This window comes from Physcomitrium patens, chromosome 16 (assembly GCF_059467195.1).
Source record: "Physcomitrium patens ecotype Gransden chromosome 16, ASM5946719v1, whole genome shotgun sequence".
In the NCBI taxonomy this organism is placed as follows: domain Eukaryota; kingdom Viridiplantae; phylum Streptophyta; class Bryopsida; order Funariales; family Funariaceae; genus Physcomitrium; species Physcomitrium patens.
The window spans coordinates 4,861,055-4,880,566 of NC_143425.1; the positions used below are offsets into that span (position 1 = coordinate 4,861,055).

The 19,512-nt window shown below is 43.3% G+C and overlaps 2 protein-coding genes and 1 long non-coding RNA gene across 14 annotated transcripts; all 3 read left to right on the top strand.

Moving 5' to 3' along the window:
- The first annotated feature begins 657 nt into the window (after positions 1–657).
- LOC112293145 (two-component response regulator-like APRR7) lies at positions 658–9,824 on the top strand. 9 transcript variants are annotated; one of them, XR_002972910.3, is made up of 12 exons: positions 679–1,255; positions 1,581–2,399; positions 2,722–2,883; positions 3,092–3,231; positions 3,487–3,672; positions 3,833–3,938; positions 5,160–5,613; positions 5,797–6,766; positions 7,034–7,124; positions 8,437–8,696; positions 8,872–9,270; positions 9,424–9,824. XR_002972910.3 is itself a non-coding variant. In XM_024542285.3 (12 exons), exons 3-11 carry the CDS (start codon positions 1,775–1,777, stop codon positions 9,238–9,240), a joined length of 2,943 nt encoding a protein of 980 aa, XP_024398053.1. In that variant the 5' UTR covers positions 759–1,043; positions 1,217–1,255; positions 1,581–1,774; the 3' UTR covers positions 9,241–9,270; positions 9,424–9,824. The 9 variants fall into 9 exon arrangements, 7 of the variants coding, with proteins under 7 accessions (XP_090112878.1, XP_024398051.1, XP_024398058.1 ...); XR_016506941.1 differs by having other exon boundaries at positions 9,032–9,270; XM_024542285.3 differs by lacking the exon at positions 8,437–8,696 and having other exon boundaries at positions 759–1,043; positions 1,217–1,255; positions 9,032–9,270.
- A 1,602-nt stretch (positions 9,825–11,426) lies between these two features.
- Positions 11,427–16,752, top strand: LOC112293148 (uncharacterized). Of its 4 annotated transcripts, none has more exons than XM_024542292.3 (10): positions 11,427–12,347; positions 12,672–12,873; positions 13,091–13,244; positions 13,648–13,775; positions 13,927–14,755; positions 15,080–15,240; positions 15,362–15,429; positions 15,681–15,744; positions 15,853–16,071; positions 16,381–16,752. In XM_024542292.3, exons 1-10 carry the CDS (start codon positions 12,036–12,038, stop codon positions 16,593–16,595), a joined length of 2,352 nt encoding a protein of 783 aa, XP_024398060.1. In that variant the 5' UTR covers positions 11,427–12,035; the 3' UTR covers positions 16,596–16,752. The 4 variants fall into 4 exon arrangements, 2 of the variants coding, with proteins under 2 accessions (XP_024398060.1, XP_024398059.1); XR_012219255.2 differs by having other exon boundaries at positions 11,625–12,347; positions 15,362–15,535; XR_016506942.1 differs by lacking the exon at positions 15,362–15,429 and having other exon boundaries at positions 11,625–12,347; positions 15,497–15,744.
- Positions 16,753–16,895: 143 nt separating this feature from the next.
- On the top strand, positions 16,896–17,605 carry LOC149987607 (uncharacterized). Its single transcript, XR_016506943.1, has 2 exons — positions 16,896–17,097; positions 17,328–17,605. It is a non-coding gene; the product is annotated as an uncharacterized LOC149987607 (long non-coding RNA).
- The last annotated feature ends 1,907 nt before the right edge of the window (positions 17,606–19,512 follow it).

A 19,512-nucleotide genomic window follows, 5' to 3' on the forward strand; every position in this document is an offset into this window, starting at 1 on the left:
AACTTCGGGGCAGCGGAAACATGTTGACGAGGGCATTGCGTTGTACTTGTTGAATAATTCCTTAGTTGCTTTTTCTCAGTGCGTTGTCCAGCTTTTTGATCTCTGTGGGGCCACGGTAATTAAAGTACAACAACAATAAAATTAATTCAGTGGATGAATTTAATCTGCCGCATCAAAGAAAGAGCCGTCGAATTAGTCACTGACAATTCAGGGGACCCAAAGCCATGGTTGACGTTACAAACTGTCTCTTACTTTCCGTTCTGGAGACCTTACTATTCATGCTGTGCCTCTCTGACGAACAGTGTGAACGGGGTTCGATGGGTCTTGGTCACGGAAAGCTGAGAAGGCGATCATGAGATGACCATTCATTGGGACGTCAGGCCCGAAGCCAAGCACGAACCGAATCGGGAACGCTAATTGGCCCGACCCCGATGCGGAGCAAGTTCGGCAGATCCAAAGCCACGCTGGTAAAATCCGGGGCCACTGTCAGATATTTTCCATTGGAGACGGATTCAGGTGCCCCACGGTAAATCTAATCTACTCATCTCTATGGACACATTGCGATGCACACAATCAATTTTGCGCACTCCAGCGCGCCACGAATTCGGATCCTATAGCCGCTTCTGTCCACAGTCGACAGTTTCTGTGGTCCAGCATGCGCACTCCAATGCTCCCCTGCATCGACACCATACCCAAGCTTCCCTTGCACATTACCCCGCCCTTCGTACACCGCCAGGTTTTTATCGTCTTTGCAGTGCTCCTCTATCCTTCCGTGCGCAGGAGTTCGTTCAGCGTAGTATCGTTGATGCCGAGCCAAAATCTCGTTAAGATTTAAGTGAGCGCCGAAGTTTTCGCTGTGGACTGGAGGTTGCCTGTTTCAGATTCCTTTCCGAGGTAGTCAAATTGCGGTTTAGAAGAAAGGATTCGAGGTCGATTGCTTAGCTCTGAGTGGACTCACATCGGGGGTGGTTGTCTTGGTGATTAGCACGGAGGAGTAGCTCGAATACATTGTGCAGCCAGAGAGGCCTTGCGCGTTCGCTCTTGTCTGTCCTACACTCCTTCTATGTGTGTTGTTTGCCTGGTCGTTTGTGAACTGCATCCGTCGATATTTCTGTAACGCATGGTGACTTTGGTTTTTCTTCGAATCGCAACTCATAGCTCACCCCTAGCAAGCTCAAGTGACTAACTCTATTTGAGTGGGTATCTTCTTTCGAAGAAGTGGATGTGGTGATCAGTGCTTATCGCCGGAGCACATGTGAGAATCACCATCCTTTGCTATTGCTTGTAGTGATTGTGCATCTGTATATTCCTTCGATCGCTCACTCTCTCTCTCGTGGTGCGGCTTGAGATTGTGTCACTATCAGGACATAAATATAACGGAGTCAGTGTACTTTCAATCAATACATATGGTAAAAAACATGAAAGCCAACATTTATGTGTTCCGTACACCACTCAAGTTTCCGAGTTTTGTAGCAGCGTAGTTTGTGAGGTTGTGAACATGTATGAAGATTTCATCCTTGGCCAACTGAATCATGAAATGTTGACATAGAGACTCCGCCTGAACTTTATTGAATGAACAGTTTGCGGTTGCCGAGAGCTCACACGTCTTCGCCACGAGTCTTAGCGAATGTCTTGCGAACTGCGACGGAGACCTCCCGGAGTTCCCAAGTACAGACTAAGTGTTGGTCAGGGGTCTGAAGGATAGCCATTGCGGGGAAGCAGGTGGAAGGTCGGGTGGCTGGTAAGCAGGTGCGGGAGAAGTAGAGTTCGCTTTATGACTGCAGATTTGAGCGAGGTTGAGTCAGAGTCCAGGCCTCTCCGGCCGTTCTCGGGTGGGGGAACGGCCTGGGTTGAGTCCAATGTGGGAATCCCGGAGGGCCCAGAATGGAGGATTAAGGATGGGTTTAAGACTCAAAAGGAAGTAGATAGAGGTAGAGAACAGGTAGGTGTGAATCGTGTAGTCGTCAGGGAGAAGAACGGCGCGAGGTTGGAGAACGGGCGCAGGATTACAGACCGTTCAGGAACTGCTGTTCTGAAGGCCAGGGAAGGTCCTAAGGACATTGCGGAGCAGAGAATGAGGAAGTTAGATCACCAGTTTCCGGCGAATGACTTACTGGGAACATCAGAGTCGGATGAAGATGGGCGCCGGGAGGACAGTGCGGAGGACCATTATGAAGAAGGAGATGCTGTGGCTGCTGTAGCATGTGAAAAGCAGAGATTGCTGGGGATAGCTCAAACGAGAGAGCAGCAGCATGGGACCGATGTGGCTGCTGGAATTCAGGGTGGTGACAGTTGGGAAAGCTTTTTGCTGAAACGGAAGTTGAGGGTTCTACTAGTGGAAGATGACGACGCAACACGGCACGTTGTCGGAGCTCTCCTACGGAACTGCAACTATGAAGGTCGTTACTCTTTCTGATTCCAGCAATCCTTTCTGTTCCCGTACTCATTGTGTCTCGGTGGATGTAGGGTCCCGGTTGAAATGACTTCAGAGTCGGCAATGTTGTTATCAACCCATTTAATGCCTGCTGCATTGCATCTTGATCAGATTATTGAAGAGAATGCTTTGAAATTAGAATGTCGAATTAGAAATGCGTTGGAAAGTTCTGTGTTGCATACTTTCGGTTTAGCGAGTATGATGAAAATCGTCGAAACGATTGCCCGTTATTTTACTTTTCTCATGTGTAGTCTAGACCTGAACTGGAAGGTTTGTGCCTGTCCCAGTCACCTCGGTTGCGAATGGGTCCTTAGCATGGGGGCTGTTGGAAGAAGCGAATAGCAACTTCGACTTGGTTTTGACAGATGTGGTGATGCCATGTCTGTCCGGAGTCGGAATTCTATCGAAGATGTTGAAACGGGAGGCTTGCAAGAGAGTGCCTATAGTCAGTAAGTCTGAATACACGCAGTTCCAGCCTCTTTTCACTTCTGAGTGATCCTGCTTAGAGTGCAACTGGATAATTTTCACTTTTTTAAGTGTTGTAGAGGTTTTGCCTGCTAGTATGAGTGTGGCGTTTCGGATAGGACCACGATTTTGATGTCGCTATACAAGTCCTCCACAGCTGCATCGATGAACTGAGCTTCGTGTTGGATGCAGTCATGTCGTCATATGACAGCCTGAACATCGTGTTCCGCTGCCTTTCGAAAGGAGCTTGTGACTATCTCGTGAAACCTGTCAGGAAAAACGAGTTGAAGAATCTTTGGCAACACGTGTGGAGGAAGTGCCACAGTGGAAGTGTCGGTTCTGACTACCTGCATTTGCCCGATAAGTGTGGTTGAATGTTTAGAAGTGCTACTGACGGGTGTGCTGCTTGGTGGTGAATTATTAGCAGCCTCTTGTTATTTGGTTGATGCTATTTGATTAAACTGTTTTCACTTGTGACCGAGGTTGCGCACCTAGTGTTGGTCACGATGGAATGAGATATGAGTTGTTGTGGACGGGTGATGGTGTCTGGAGGGTGAATGAGGGTTTTTGTTCGTGGATATGGACAGTCGATTGGGAGCAGAAGTGGAAGTGGCAATCAGACTGGGGAAGTAGCTAGGCCTCAGAGCCGTGGAGTAGAGGCCGCTGACAATCCAATTGGAAGCAATGATGGGAACGGCAGCAGCGACGGGAGTGATAATGGGAGCAGCCGGCTCAATGCTCAGGGTGGGAGCGATAATGGTAGTGGCAATCAGGTACAGGCTTTTGTAATTTTAGTGCTCCTTGGAATACGTCGCTGTTTTACTGTGTCAAGAAAGTATTGGTCTCAAAGTGCCGTGAGTTTTCTGAATATGAGGCTTTAGAACTGCTGGGTTTAAAGAAGAAGGGTAATCTTAGTTTTACCGTTGGGTGCAGGCTTGTGTGCAACCTGTACAGGTTCCAAGAAACAATGCAGTTCCGGAAGCAGCGGACGGGGATGAAGAGGGACAAGCCACATCGCAAGATAAGGGTGCTGAATTGGGTAAGTTTCGAGATTTGAGTGAGAATTGTGAGAGATTACATGTTGGGTTAGATGATGGCGTAGATGATGGGGTTCAAAAGAGGGGGATTGATGTGTTGTGGATGATGCAACTTGATAACGGTCATCTGTTTGTTTTCTCCATATGTGCAAGGTATTGTTATGCCTGATGTTGAACGTGATTGTGCACGGATTGGGGGATGGATTGAGTAGGTGGATTGCTTGGTTCGGATGCACAGGGTAGGTGATAGATCTAGAGCTGTGCTCTCTGGTGCTTGAGGTGTCGGTACTTGTAAGTTCGTTGTTGGCGCCGTGCAGTCAACTACGTAATCATGATGTTCAAGGCATTAGCGCGCTCCTGACGCACTGATTGTGTCTGTTATATTCTAGGTGAATCGATCAGTAGATGTGTAGTGCTTTCAGCAGTTCGGAGGTGTTTAATTGCATGTACTGGATAATGTGTTCAAGTAGTTGACAGGTTACTCATGGATTCGGAACAAGCTGGACGCGTGCGTAATCCTCCTCACGACTTCGGCGTTAGCTAGTACGTTTGTTGAATTGAAACACGTAGAGCTGTCGTTCGACCGAGGTTAACACTGGACACTGGCTAAGGGTAGCTTGGTAGGAAGGGATGAAGAGTGAGTTGTAGCTGGTAATGACTAGGCAATACCTCTAGTCGAATGTATCCTGGATAGTACAGCTTGGAAAGATGATTTTATCACGAGTAGAAGTGTTAATACATTGGACTCCGAATCCCTTGGAAGTCGGGAGCCTAGTGCTGTTTTCTTCTTGGTTCAAAGTTGTTCTAACGAAATGTTTCTTAGGTTTTTTTATATTTGGTTTATTTGTTTACTTTTTAGTTGATTTAGTTGGTGGATGTGATGCAATGGATGATTTCGATGAACTGCTTCCGCTTTGTGTATGTGTGTGTGTGTGAGTACTGTTTAGAGGTGAAGTGTAGTGTCGATGAAACTCATTATTTGACTAGTCGTGGTGAATTTCTCTAGTTGGTCCTAGTCTGGATTTTGAATGTGCACCGTGATACGTGGTACCTAATGCTGGTATGCCTGGGAAAGATGATTTCATCGTTTATTCACGGTCAGCAACTGAGAAATGTTCAACTTGTGCAGAATTGTTCTTGCTACGATCAGGTTCTTTTCTGACAAACAGTAGTCGGGGTAGCTGCGAGGATTCTAGTATGCTTATGTATCGTTTGCTTGGCAGATGAAGAGATGGGGCATGATTTGGAGATGGCAACTCGTCCGTCTGCATGTAATACTACTGGGAAAGATCAGCAGCCTGAGGTTGCCAGGCAGCTAGATGAGGATGCTGCGTGTGTTTTTCAAGATGCTGGGCAGTCACCTGATGGAATTAATGGCGAGAGTCCATCATCCAGTCTTCGGAATGATGCTGCCGAGGAGTCTTCTCCAAAGGCCATTGACTTGATAAATGTCGTAGCATGTCAGCCACAGACACAGGATGCAGAGCAACCTCAAGAAAGTGAGAATGATTTCGACGAACTAGATCCACAGGGGAGTAGTCCAAAAGTCAACTCCGGTTCAGATTCCGGTCCTATGCTGGAGTTAAGCTTGAAACGGCCACGATCGGCGGTGGATAATGACGGAGAATTAGAAGAGCGTCAACCACTGCGGTATTCAGGAGGGTCGGCGTTTTCTAGGTGCAGCCCATACACTACGACTGCAGTGTCCAAAGTTTTGACTCGTTTACTCTTGACTTTCTGGAAAGTGTTAACTTGCATAATGCTTGATATCAAAGTTGGCGTATTGAGGGGGTTACTCTTTCTTCTGGTTTCACTTAACTTACCATCATTGCTCTCATTTTTTGGCCCAATCCTTTCCAGATATGACAGCGGAGGAACTATCATACAACAGCACTATCAGGGCGGGAGTTCTCTCCCTCTGAATGGTTATCCGATGTGTGGTGCATATGGAGTATATGGCATGCCTGGTGGTGGCTCTGGAGGATCTCTCCGGCTGGGAATGGGAATGGATCGAATCGGGTCATCGAAAGAAAGCGTCAAGGGGTTGACATCCCCACTCTCGCATCCTCAAAATGTGGAGAAAGCGGGTGGGCAGGATGGGTGCAGCAGTGCAACGCAGACTACGGAGGATGCACTGATCGTACCCGGCATGCCCATGGCCATTCCAATCCCACCTCCCGGGATGCTTGCTTATGATGGCGTTGGAGGATCATACGGTCCAGCCATGCACCCGATGTATTATGCTCACCCGAGCGCACGGATAGCAGCTCCGCCTCCTCACATGGGAGAGCGTGGAGAAGTGTACAATCAATCTCCTGCATTTAAAGAACAGGATTCTGGTTCGGGACATCATTCCCAAGCGGGACAGAGCCACCAGCACATGCACCATCACCAAGGCAACCACCACCACCACCATCATCACTACCACCATGGGAACGGCGCCCAGCATTCTGGCAATGCAGGAGTGCAAGATGAACAACAGCAGTCAGTGGTCACTCTTGGGTCGGGGGCTCCTCGCTGTGGGTCTACTGGTATGGATGGTCAAAGTGGTAGCAGCAACGGGTACGGGAGCACGGGGAATGGGAACGGGTCCATGAACGGAAGTGCGTCGGGAAGTAACACTGGCGTGAACAACGGCCAGAGTGGACTTGGTGCGATGCTGATGGCCAACGACAACAGTGGGAGTAACGGCGCCGGTGGGACGGATCCTTCCGTGGATGGAGTGAGCGGGGGCAATGGACTGTGCACAGACCAAATGCGTTTCGCCAGACGAGAGGCTGCCTTAAACAAATTCAGGCAGAAGAGAAAGGAACGATGCTTTGAGAAAAAGGTACGGACATTTGTGGTATGTTTGTTTTCGTTCTCTTCGGTCGTTTGAGTGAAACGTCAATTGTTAGGTGCAGTGAATCGCCAGGATTTATCCGGACTACTGGCAGCGTGGTTAAACGTCGATGCAATTGCCAGAATAGTTGTATTTGTCCCGTGCTGTGTTTGGACGTGATGTTATCATAGCTATAGAATGTGTGACGACAGTGTGAAGTAAAAGCGGTATTGCACGTTTATGGTTTTCTGATAGCTATACTCGTGTTTTGGTCAGGTACGATATCAAAGCAGGAAAAGGCTTGCAGAACAAAGACCAAGAGTTCGCGGTCAGTTTGTGCGTCAAGCGGTATATGACCCGTCAGCTGGTAACGCAGAATAGAATACATTTCATTTTATTAGTTTTGCTTGTGTCTTTGTTTTTTCGTCTTCGCAGTGGATTCTCTTATGATGGGAATCCTCTATCTGGGACCCAAGGGTTCCTAATCTTGTTTGCTAATCGTGTTGTTTGATTCTGACTTCGTATGCATGAGGCTTCTGCTCCTACTGTTTAGTACTATGAGTTTCGTTTTGAAGATTGAATCGAGGGGTTTTTAAATCCCAGACTATTGCATCACTTGAAAGATGGTACGACTGTTGTAAAAGTCTCGAGTCGGATTGCATGTTAGACGCGACGCAGTTCGTGCTTGTATCTTGCGGCTGTCACTTACAAGTGTTCCTGAAGGAGTATAGCAACTGTCGAACTGTGTTGTTCGAAATGGGTGTCTTATTTGTGGATTTTTTTTTTATTGATATATCATCATTTAGCTATTAATCATTTATACATCATTCTCTGTCAACCTTTTTTATTTTATTTTTTAAAGCTATGTCTTTATATATAATATTTTTAAGGTCTTCACTTCAATTTTCAATCTTTTATCTTTTGTATTGTATGCTTTTAAATGTCAATTCAACTTCAATATTTCTTCTCAAAATTTGAGCTTCAGAGTTACACATAAGTTACAAGAGTCATTCTGTTAAGCTTGGGTGCCCGTTTTTCTTGTCTCAAATAGAATTTCATTATTAGGTATAGAGTCCATGAGAAAGGAGGCCCTTGCTCATGTATACAATTCTTGTTTAATACTCCTTGTGAGATTTACTACTCATCTTTGACATTTGACTTTTTGTCACCTATGTCTCCAGTTTTAGTAGTTACCTTTCGATTGTCCGTTTTATCTTCAATTTGTCTTTGGTATCCACGACATTGATTGTATAACACAATTCCACTATCATGTGTCTTTACCTTCTGCTTCTTTTGTATGAAGTAAAAACTTTTATTTGTCAAGTACATGGAAGTCTGCATGCGTTCCTAGTTTTTTTTTCAGCAGGACGAGTTGTTCAATTTCTCTGTGGGTCAATTGAACATTGTGAATATAAATTGATGTAGTTGTATGTGAGATTACGTATTTATGTCTGATGCATCGAGTTGTATCAACATGATCTTGAGACCAAAGTCGGGATGACGTGACACAGAATCTAGTCAGCTGCACCGCCAGCAATTTTGTTCCCGCGCCGCTCCGATGGGCTGAGTTTTTAGAGCCACCGGGGGCCCGTCGAGGCGTCGCCTATCTTTTGCTTCTTCTCGATTACTCGCTATCACCACCGTAGAATTTTTCTAACATCCCGTCGCCTCACTTGCAGTTACTTCGCGATCCTTCCAGCTTGCATTGGTTTCCAACATCTGAGTTAGTGAGATGCGAGAGAACCGCCCCGTTTTCGTGTCAGTAAATTCTAATAAAAAGGCTTTGAAAGAGCCTCCACATAACTCTTGTTGTGGGATTCTCCTAGTTTAGAAACAACGTGTTTTCAGTAATTTCGGGTTCTTTCCGATGCCCTCATTGATAGTGCTGGTTGGAGTTTGTGCTCTGTGTACTCTATCTACGTATACATCTGAACGTCAGGTATGGCATCTGAGCATTTTCTGTATTGTCAGTGCTTTGAGATGCATGAGCTGGCTGTTGGAAAGGTTAGTGCGTCGGAGTGTAAGTAGGATGGATGTGAGCGATTAAGTTGTCAGTTTTGTCGGTTTCTTGACAAAGTCTTGTAATTTGATTTGCGTTTTGTTCGTTTTCACAGAATAGTTCATGAACTCGAAAGGTGTGGGGGTTTACTTCATCGCTCCGTAGTTTTTTCAGTGGCCTTGTGGTGGAACTTTCGACTATTCCAATCCATTCCATGACCATGGTCAATGAGGGCTTGGAATTCGGTCATAACATTTTTAATGTGTAACTTCCAGATCGGAGCTGTTCAATTTCGAAAGTTTTCAAGGAGAGACAACGCCGAAAGCGTCAGCTCGTCTGTTTGCCTCCAAGAGGAAATTTCTTATTGCTAATCTTGTTCTACTATGAAGATACGAAATTCCTCTATGCTGAGCTTAAATACAAATTTCCCAGGGTTAATCGGGGGACCGAATTCAGTTTTACAAAAAACTATGTAACTTCTTAGTTGTGACTGAGGGGCCTCCTGCAACTTCAGGTATGCCTTGACCATTGTAGTCCAAGTCTTAAGACGTAAACTATTATCGCCAACAGCAACTTTTGGAGTTGAAGTATTTTACTAGTATTAATGTGCCTTCTCGTGCGCCGTCCGCTCATGCACTTTCACGTTTAATGTGTTTATGCGTCACAGTTGGAAACCGACCCGGAAACCAGCTTAAGCTCTGTAAAGCAACGTTTTCTCCTTCCACATGAACACGGTGATGGTAGGCTTCCTCCTCGCCTTGTTGAATCATATATTGCAACTTACAATTTTACCAATTATCCACCATGGGAGCGGCCGTTTTAGCGAAGTAATGCAAATCATAAGGAGCTGAAGCCCAATGCTTTGCCAGCATTTTAAGACCTTTGCAAAATTGCGTACAATGGGCTGGGATTGAATAGCTGATGTTCTAGACTAGACCTGAATACATTTAGTCTTTTAGGACGTTTTATCAGATCTAAATTACAGAGTAGATGTAACCGAGTCTTTTACACTTAAGATGTCTCGTGTACAAGCAGTAATTCTGAATAAATGTCTTGAAGTTTGTAGTATTTTCCTGATGCATCCATAATCTCCAAAAATGCATTTCGGAGTCTGTAGAAATGACCACGTGTGCATCATTAAGACTCTCACGGTGCATTCCAATCATAGTGTTGGCACAATCATCCTTATTTTGATCCTCTCACATGCCTTTATTGTCAGAACTTTCTTCGTCGTGGCATGGTCACTGAGTTTTGACGAGCTACGCAAAGCCTACGGAAATTCTATTAAAGGAGATAGTTTCTGTTTCTGTTGGAAAAGTAGTAAGAGCTGATATACTGTCGAGATGCACAAGTGGTAGACCTACGATGCCAACATCGCATGGTCAGGAGTGAAAGATAATCCAAGTTGTTCCACTTTTCAAAAGTGTTTATTTGTCTCTTCGAAAGCTCTGTTGTCCTAACAAATGGGGACCGTAGTGATTATTCTTTCTTTTCAAGGTGGTGAAGCGGGAGAACCAGTTTTGAAAAAACTATGATGCGAAATATTTAAAGTTATTTTTCTGTCCAGAAAAATTTAGCTCACTTGATGAAAAGTTCCTCATAGGGTTCTGGTTAAGATACTGATGTGTTCGCTTATTCTTTTGTACAACAGCGCAGGCCAATTGTGAGATGATTCTGTATTAACTAACATGAGGCTGGTTAAAGTTCCTTTGGACCATTTCCTAGCATCAATTTGACATGCCTTTGATATGCCTCGTTGACATGTCGTTCTTATATTTTCTCAGGTGGCGACACTTCCCTCTGTTTCAGCAGTATAGCGTTTACATTCAAGAAGACATCACAAACAGCTTCTACCTTGTTACATGCTTTCAGAAGTAGAGATGCTCCTGCATAGGATATCAATAAATACAACTGTATTAGCGAGAAATCAACTCATGCCCTTCTATTTGTTAAATCTCTGCAGTTCTGGTATTTGGCTATGCCTGACATTCATTAGTGTAAGTCATTGGGTGCAGTATTTGAAACATATTTAGGTTTGACACCAACTTGTATTTGAGCTGTTCCCAGTCATAATTAAGACAGCGTTAGTGTATGGGTCAAGCATGTAGGTATGGTCCATCTCATTCCTGTGCACGTTGGGTATATGAGGGCTTTCAAGGTCAAGAGGTAAACAACATTTTATATCATACTTAGACCAGAATAGATTGCAACTCTAATAAGAAGTAAATTGACTTTTATGATTAGATATGAATTGACTCAGACAAAATATAATTCTGTTGAGTACAATTCAACAGCATTGTCAACCTGCTGTTATCTCCGAATACTCACTGTTTGTGTGCTCTTATCCACACGCTCCCACAGTCACCGCCAATCCACGCTCCCACAGTCACCGCCATTGCCGTGGATGGAGTGAAGCTTCAGCTCACTGAGCTCTCGTCATAGCCACAACAATCACCTTCATTAACATGAGACACTGAAACTCTCTCACTGCTCATTAGTTCAGTGGTTTCATGTAAATGAGCCGCTCTGACCAGATTAGTCTTGCGGAAGACGAGTGGATATTGGGGGTCAGCACTCACCGCCGAGAACAGGTCTGTTTCTGGTTATGGGGTCACTGACCTATTCCCCAGTTGAGGCTATCCAAATGATAAAGCAGTCGGAACGATTCACCGTAGACTCTCAGAATATTAAGATTCAATCATATTTGTACCTATGGCCAACAAAAAAGATACTTGCGCCATCAGGGACCTTTACACCATTAATGCGAGGGAATATTAGTCTATTAGTAGGACTTCAAGTGAGTTGAAACGAATTACTAATGGGGTGATCGACCATGTTAAGATGGGTATTTCGGTGACCGCCTCTTAAGATTTCGGAGTGGACGACTCACCAAGAAGGACCCGCGCGCTTTGTAAACCCTCACGCTTGTTTGGGTGGCGCTTGGGTTCGGTTCTTTTCGCCCTTTCGCTTTTTCTTTGTCAATTTGGAGCTAACATGCGCTAGGGTTTAGTTTACGATGCTTTCCGCTGCAGGGATTGGGGAGAATCGTATCGGAAGATAGTTGTAAGATTAGATCGCGTTGTGGGAAGTCGTTTAGGGGCGCCGATTGCCTTCCGAAGGAATCCCACCGTGGTTTCTGCCCAATTGTGGAGATGGGGTCTTGACTATTCAGATGGTTGGAGAGGGTGAGGAAGGGAAAGGAATTTGAGGCCGGAGGGTGACCGGGATCTGGTGCCGGCATCAGGAGAAGTGTAGGCCGGACGAGAATTGGTAGGAAATATGGTGGATGTGTTGGAGGCAATGGGCTTTCCGAAACAATGGTGTGAGCTAGCGCTGCGTAGTAGCAGTGGGATTGAGCCGGCTGTGGAATTGTTGTTGCAATGGCAAGCAGATGGAGGTGCACCTCCTGCTGTTTCAGAGAGTCCATCTACGTTGTTCTCATTATTGCCTTCACTACGTCAGCCTGTGAGTGTAGCCGCTGTTTCTACTGCTCCGAAACCCGTAACTCCAGCAGCAGGATTGGACGCAGTAGTCCCGGATGCAGGCGGTGTTGGGCAAATTCCCTCGCCCTATTCGGGAAGACGGTTGAAGGTCATTACTACTTTCAATTATCTTGGATCAGTAATATAAGCCGCAACAAGTCTGCTTCTGGTTGCCTTCATTCTGGATGTATCAGATTATTAATCCTATGTCAAATTTTGGTGTTGTTCCTTCCCTCAATCCTGCCGATCCTATTCTTAAATATGGTGTGTTTCGAATCTCAGTCAAGATAACCTCAGCGGTGTTGCTGCTTGTTGACTTGAATGTTGACTATGGAGATATGGGAATGATGATTATAAAAGAGCATTCTGCAGGAATTTTCTTAAGCCGTCGCCATTTCGCTTCCATCACAATTTAACTTCCGTACCTTTTCAGGTTCAGGATGAAGACTCGGAGAAAAGTAGAGCTCGGAAGCATGCGGTGGAAGGCAAAGCCAATGGTCGTAGGCGCAGCCAGGTTGCTGTTGCACCAGCGTTTGCTTCTGGCTCAAGTTCCCGTGCTGACCAGCGTGCGGCTCCTGTAGAGCTTCATATTCGTTGCCCAGGGTATCCAACCATGACAGGGACTTTTAGTGCAGGTAACTAGTGCCACATAATTGTAGAAGGCCTTCCATAAGTGAATTCGGATAGTCTGTGTATTATCAGTCAATCAGAACCAAAGCAGTTTCCTGGTGAAGTCACAAACTATTTGCAGGAAATGTTAATTATTAGGTGCAGTTCTGAAGGTGCGCAATCATTACTCTGCAAGAATAGATTCTCAGGCATGACCATGGTGTTGATGACTGTGGATGTCAGGTTCCACTCTCAAGGAGGTACGAGATTTTGTTCTGAACGAGTTGCAGACCCAGCAACTGCGACAACCAGTGGAAAGGCCATCATCACTGGTGACTAACCGTCAGTCGAGGACACCTCGGTCGAGTGCCAATGCTGCATTTCCATTTCCCGACAGGTTTGTGGGATTTCTGTCCTGGACTTTACACAAGGTAATTAGTTTCGTGTTGGAAGAACAAAGCAATGTTAATATGGCTCTTTGGAGTCTGTATTTAATTTCCTTACCAGAACTTGGGTTACAAACACAAAGTGCTCTGCACAAAGGGCAATGGCTCAGGAGGTTTTTAATGGAGCAATGATATTTTAGGTGGCTTTGAACCTCTAAGATTTGACCTGTTAATAGATATGTTCAGTTGTGTGCATTCAACCCCTTGACGTGCACAAAATAGCTTGACTTCAAAAGAGGATTTTTGTATCTCGTTGTAGAGTCATAACAGAATGTTAATCCCCTACTTTTTGAGGTTCTCTCATGAAAATGTTTATCTAGTGACATTTGGTCGGTTTCTCTGTGGTCTTCACAGGGCTTCTAAAAGGACTGGAAAGACATCGAGATATGCTGATCCCACTTCAAGCGCAACCGCTCCTCTCAACCTTACCGCTAGAAATCTGTACTTTTTGATTCCTTTCCCTCGAGAAGTGTTTGATACAGGTTCGAATCCGCCCAAGGCATTCCTTTGATTGTAGCTTTTAGCCACTGCGACCTTGACGGATCGAGAGGATCAGGTCTTATTGCAACGCAATTGCTAGCAGCTGATTTTGGGATGATATTGTTATGGTGGTTGCTGGTTGGGTGAGCGCAGAAGCATCGATGGCGACAACATTGTGCGATGCAAATCTTTTTCCTCGAGGAATCCTTACTGCACAGTTCCTAATTAAACCAAACTCTTCAACGTCAGAGAACGTTATCAATCCTCATGAAATTAGTGAACCTCTTGGAGAGAGTGTACATTCCAGACATGCGCATGTGTCTGCTTCTCAACCCTTACGAGATAACGATTTTTCTCAATATGTTGAGGACGTGACAAAGCGTGAACAGCAACTCAAAGCCACTCTTGACAGTTTTAGTAGTAAACAAGAGTCTGAAAGAGAAACTAGTGAAACTTTAGATACTGGTATTGCGGCGGCAACCGTGCTAGCACCAATAGTTACACCTTCTGTGGAAGCTACTTCCACTTCTGTAGCCTGTACTGGGGAGGAGAGAAGTCTGGAGGTGGATGGAGAGCGTGTTCGGCATCGTGAGTTGGCTCTACAAGCAGCGGCAAAAAGAATGACTGAAGCAGCCCAAATGTTTCGTGAGGGTTTCATACCGGATGAAGGAGAACTTGGAGGTTATTTTTCTACACCTTCAGATGTACCGCCAGTGTCTGCAAGGACCGGCGATGGTGAAACAAGATTTGCGCCCAGGGATCGAGATTCTAAAGGCAAGCAAGTAGCAGATTGTGGTCCTAGTCAGCCAACTGAATTGCGGGTGCAGAATTTACGAAACAATTTTGTTGGCTTTAGAGGACGGGCCTCTCGAGCGCGCTTGCCTCTGCCATTTTCTTCATCACGGCCAGAAAAGTTGCAACGCATTGGGGAATTATCAAATGATATCTCCGCGGGAGGAAATCCCACATCTATTTTTGCAAGGTAGATGCTTGTTTCACCTTGGTAAGGATAGCATTACTGAAGTGGTATTGATTATCTTGTATTTGTGCGTGCTTGTTCTAGAAACGTAGTATTTATATTTCATCTCTATTCCAACCTTAGGGTCCCAGGTAGAGGTTCATGCATATTATTGTGAACAATAGTTTGAACGGTCAACTTCATTCTGTGCATTGCTCCTCACAGTTTGTTTTATGCTTTTGTTTTGTTTTGTTTGTTTGTTTGTTTGTTTGTTTGTTTGTTTGTTTGTTTTTGTTTTGTTATTTGAAAACTACTAAATCACTTGTTCCTTTGTCTGCAAAATTGTAGTGGAAATGCAATAGATCGTGTTGTTCGGAGAGGGGAAGTTCAAGAAACATCGCCGCTCGCAAGGTGGCATGGAGGATCCCCTGGTAATGGAAGCCCGTCAATTAGTGAGTTAAGAATATGGTTGGAAGATGGGAGCGTACTACGGCACACATTTCCTGCATGTAAGGGGTGAATGATCATTTCTTCCTGTGGGATATTGGCTGAACCTTCTAGATCGTAATCAATTCTGACTCTAGTACAGTATTATGTGGGGTTTATTGAGTTTTTTGTGTGCTCATACAGACACCACTCTGCAATCGGTTTGCGAATTTGCTATTCCAGGGAGGTTTTCAGTAGCTGAATATGGCCTTGTATGTATCAATACATGATCCCAAATTCCTGCCCCTTCTATTTTCTCTAATCAGTTCATGTGTGTAGGTCTCTTCATGCTATCTTACTCGATTTTTAAGTCAATATGTAAGTGTGGCAACACCTTTGGCAGAAAGAATTTGGTTACACTCAACTATTTATTTGTTTGTTTGGTACTATTCAGGCGATTTATGTTCTCTATTAAGATGGCAATGTTTGCAATTAATTTGAAACTCCCTCCGTATTCTTGTAGACACTTCCAATTCCAGGATCTCAGTTTTTTGAAGGAGAAGCTTTGACTTTGACTTTACAAGAAGGTACATCTTTCATCATCGCCGAAGAGGTAGGGTCTTGTATTCAATGTTTGTTGGAGCATTCTATCCTTAGGCGGTGTCTCAATATGCAAATTTGGATGGGCATTGCAGTGGGACTTGTCCCTCGGGGCGTGGTACACTTGCAGAAGGTAGGAAGCAGAGGTTTAGTGACTCAAGACAGGCGTCGGGCACGGCGCATGATGAGATACCTTCAGAGTGACAATGAACCTGAGCTTGAATTAGAACAGTTATGGCAAGAGTTTAGCCGGCACATGAACACCAATCTCTCTTACGAAGAGTTGGTTGAACTTGAAGGCAGCATTGGTCGAGGTGATCTTACTACACCCTGAAAGTTATTTTATGTAAAATATTCGAATTGTTGGAAAAGCATAGTTTTTCCATATGGTTTGATCAACGACTGGGTTAATACTATTATTATTTTAACGTGTTATTTTCTGCTTCCTCCCTTCTTAGTTTGGCTCAACCGACGAAGAGGCTGGAGTAGTTAATGCAGCACTACCTTATTAGAATATCACCTTCGAAAAGGAATGTCAGTTACTCGATAAATTGAGTGCGTCTCGGTGAGGTCATCTAAAATTCTAACCTGCGAACCAACTCACGAGTTCTCGTCTGGAGCAGTGAACGTCGGAGTCCCAGAGTCAACAATTGCAAATCTGCCTACACACACCGTTTCTCGGAGTGCTGGAGATATCTGTATTGTGTGCTTGTCGGAGATGGTAGAAGGTGAGGAAGTGATGGTGCTACCATGCGTTCATTCCTTTCATCTTGCTTGTATACGTCAATGGCTGCTGCAGTCCACTTGCTGCCCAACATGCAAACACTATATCTCGTAGCAAGTCGGGAGATGTTGAAAGCAGAAGGCTTACTTGAAAATGCAAGACATTATGAGAAAAATGTTGATATGCGGATTTTTTTTGGTGATGTGTATCACCATAAACCAGAAAGATTGTACAGAACTTTTGAAAGGAATTGAAGCTGGAATTTTGGACACATCTGCTAAATCAGGGTTTGTCCTCCTGAATCTTATGAGTGCAGAGGAGTCACACGTGTGCTTCTGGAATGGCAGTTCTATTACCTTTTATTTCCGTCTCATTGACTGTCCAAAGACTTGTGGACGTTAGGGAAGGATTTTATTATGCCTCCTTTTCTGCAAGCTTCAAGGGCTCTTTGAAACCGTTGATTGGGTGGGGTGGGTTTGGGATCTACTATGAGAGCATCTGAGAGGTGGGTGAAGCCTTTTCATCAAGGGATCTATGAAGTTGTGGCACAATTTTTGCTGTGGCTCTCCCAAGCAGACAGTATGTGAAGAGGCTCAAGCTGCGCGAGATGAAGCAGGTAGGCTTTAATCCTGTTACAATGTGGGTTTGCATGACACCCTGCCAGTACACAAAATTTTGAAGAAATGGTTCGACTTTAAAATTGGTCTCGACTATCGGTCGAGGGAAGGTTCGGCCAATTACCAAGGCAGCATCGTTGTGCAGCCTCTCTCTTCACAATCAGTACTTGGTATGAAGTGGTTCTCTGAGGCTTTTCTTCAACCTAAATGTACTCAATTGTCTTTGCAGCTCTGAATTGTTACCTTCTCATCCGTCTGCAATGGATGAGTCCGTTAGCATCGCTGGTGGATCTGAGATCTGCTTCAAACCTGGGTGGTGAATGTACCACAATAACCCGTGAGTTCATGTTATTTGGAGTTGGACAGTGAACAAACACGATCATAGCAAGCGTGGTACCCATGAACTGCGTCATTGGAGCTGGAGTTCTTAATTGGATTTTCCAAAGAGTTGAACTGTCCATGTTAAGAAGAACCAGTGGAAGGATCACTTCTATGGTGTTGATTTGGTGGGACTAACATCAAACCTCAATTCACAGTCTATGAATCTCATGTGCTCCAGAACAAGGATAATATTGGTCTCTGGTATGAGATAGCAACAATTGAAATTACCATAGTTCAGAAGGATTTTTTGGAACCAAATGAACAAATCACAAGACGTAAAATATGAAACATCATATTGAAAATTGAATGTCGACCATAGTGCACATGAATGTCCCACGTAAGTGTCTCACATCCATTTCAGCTCGCTAAGTTCAACTCAAAAGATTCGCAAATTCAAATCAATGAAAGAGGTGTATTGTAAGTGCAACCTTTGGTATATGCAAAACAGTTTCTTGTTTCTTATTGTGAATCTTAATTGTAACTCTTCAATGTAATCAAAAGGTTTTTTTTTTCTTCATATTCTACATAACACATAAAATGTAGTAATAAATATTAAATTTTCAAATGGGATAAAACTTATTTAAAATTCTACTACACATCAAATATTAAATTGTATTGTATATACATGAAATATTTTAATCTCATTTTATTTTTTCTTATTATATACTATTATCAATATCCAATCAAATTTAATTTTAAAATACCAATTACATATATATTTAAAAAAATACAGTACAATTAAAATTTAAAACTACAATACAAGCATGTATTTTAATTACAAATAATAGGCCATCTAAAAATAATTTTATTCTAAAATATAAGCAATTATCTTATTGTTCTAACCACCTTATTAAATTTATTAATTTAATCTTATTATAGAATAATTTAAGAATAATATTATTACCTAATTAATCTATTTTTTTTTAAGTATATTGCAAATGCTACTCCAATTTTTGCTACTACCACCACAATCCACCATCTACTTAAAATATTTCTTCAATAGTTTAACTAAATGTTCAACTAAATGGTTTGAAAGATATTGAACAAAGATGGCATGCATGAGATTGGAAGATTGTAGTGGTAGTAGCAAAAACTATGGCAGCATTAACAATACTCAAAAAAATATGGACTACAAGTTCTAAGTTATAATCTTATTTTTTTTATCAACACAAATAGTTTTGTATAATTATTAACTAATAATAATAATAATAATAATAGTGAATTTAAGTTCTATCTAACTATGATACTATCAGTTGCTTCAACTCTTATCTACATCAAGATACCATAAAAATAATCAAGCAAATAATAATTATAATGATAGTAATGTTTTAAATTTTGTATTTTTTTGTAGTTTATTCATTAATTTAAGTATTTATTAACTAACTCTTATTAATTGAAAATTTAAAAAACCTCTAAACTAGAAAAATAGATGAAAAACTTATTATAAAATATCATTTCTTAGAATTAACCATTAAGTCTAAAAATAGGTGGTTATGCCTCTTACTTGTTGCCACCACGGTTTAGGACTGGGCTTGCAGCATACTGGTATTGAAGTTCATGTGAATGTGGTCCAACTGTGCAGGTTACAAAAGTAAATTTTCTAACTGTAGACCTGAAAAGCAGATAACTTTTTAAATAGAAAGACATAAGAACGTGCAATCAGTTCGCAAGCTTGGAGTGCTGGTTTTGGTGATGGATGTTGGTCAACATAACTCGTCTCGCGTGTGATCACAAGTTTAATGTGGCAATTCAAACGGACTTACTGATGTGCCCCAGATTGCGATTTGAAAGACTTTCGTTCCCAACGGCATTGAGTATGAACTGGTCGCTGCCTGTGCTGGTCCAGAGGTGTGACATGGAGAGATTTCACGAGGTATTGGGCACCCATTAGCTTTACCCATGCTCGATCTAGAATCTTCGATCTTTCACTTGTCGTTGTTATGTAGAGATAGCAATATTGTCAATTCTCAAACCAGTGGGGCAAATAAGAGATGAGTTAAGCGTGTTGATCTCGAACTACATCGTGATGTGCA

What these genes read in the sequence shown, in the direction of transcription:
- LOC112293145 (XM_024542283.3), top strand. Translation starts at nt 1,775, where the DNA reads ATGACTGCAGATTTGAGCGAGGTTGAGTCAGAGTCCAGGCCTCTCCGG. An exon ending in ACGGAACTGCAACTATGAAG is followed by an intron (nt 2,400 to 2,721) that starts GTCGTTACTCTT and finishes TGCCTGTCCCAG; the next exon opens with TCACCTCGGTTGCGAATGGG. An exon ending in CAAGAGAGTGCCTATAGTCA is followed by an intron (nt 2,884 to 3,091) that starts GTAAGTCTGAAT and finishes TGTTGGATGCAG; the next exon opens with TCATGTCGTCATATGACAGC.
- LOC112293148 (XM_024542291.3), top strand. Translation starts at nt 12,036, where the DNA reads ATGGTGGATGTGTTGGAGGCAATGGGCTTTCCGAAACAATGGTGTGAG. An exon ending in TCGAGAAGTGTTTGATACAG is followed by an intron (nt 13,776 to 13,926) that starts GTTCGAATCCGC and finishes GGGTGAGCGCAG; the next exon opens with AAGCATCGATGGCGACAACA. An exon ending in CCCACATCTATTTTTGCAAG is followed by an intron (nt 14,756 to 15,079) that starts GTAGATGCTTGT and finishes GCAAAATTGTAG; the next exon opens with TGGAAATGCAATAGATCGTG.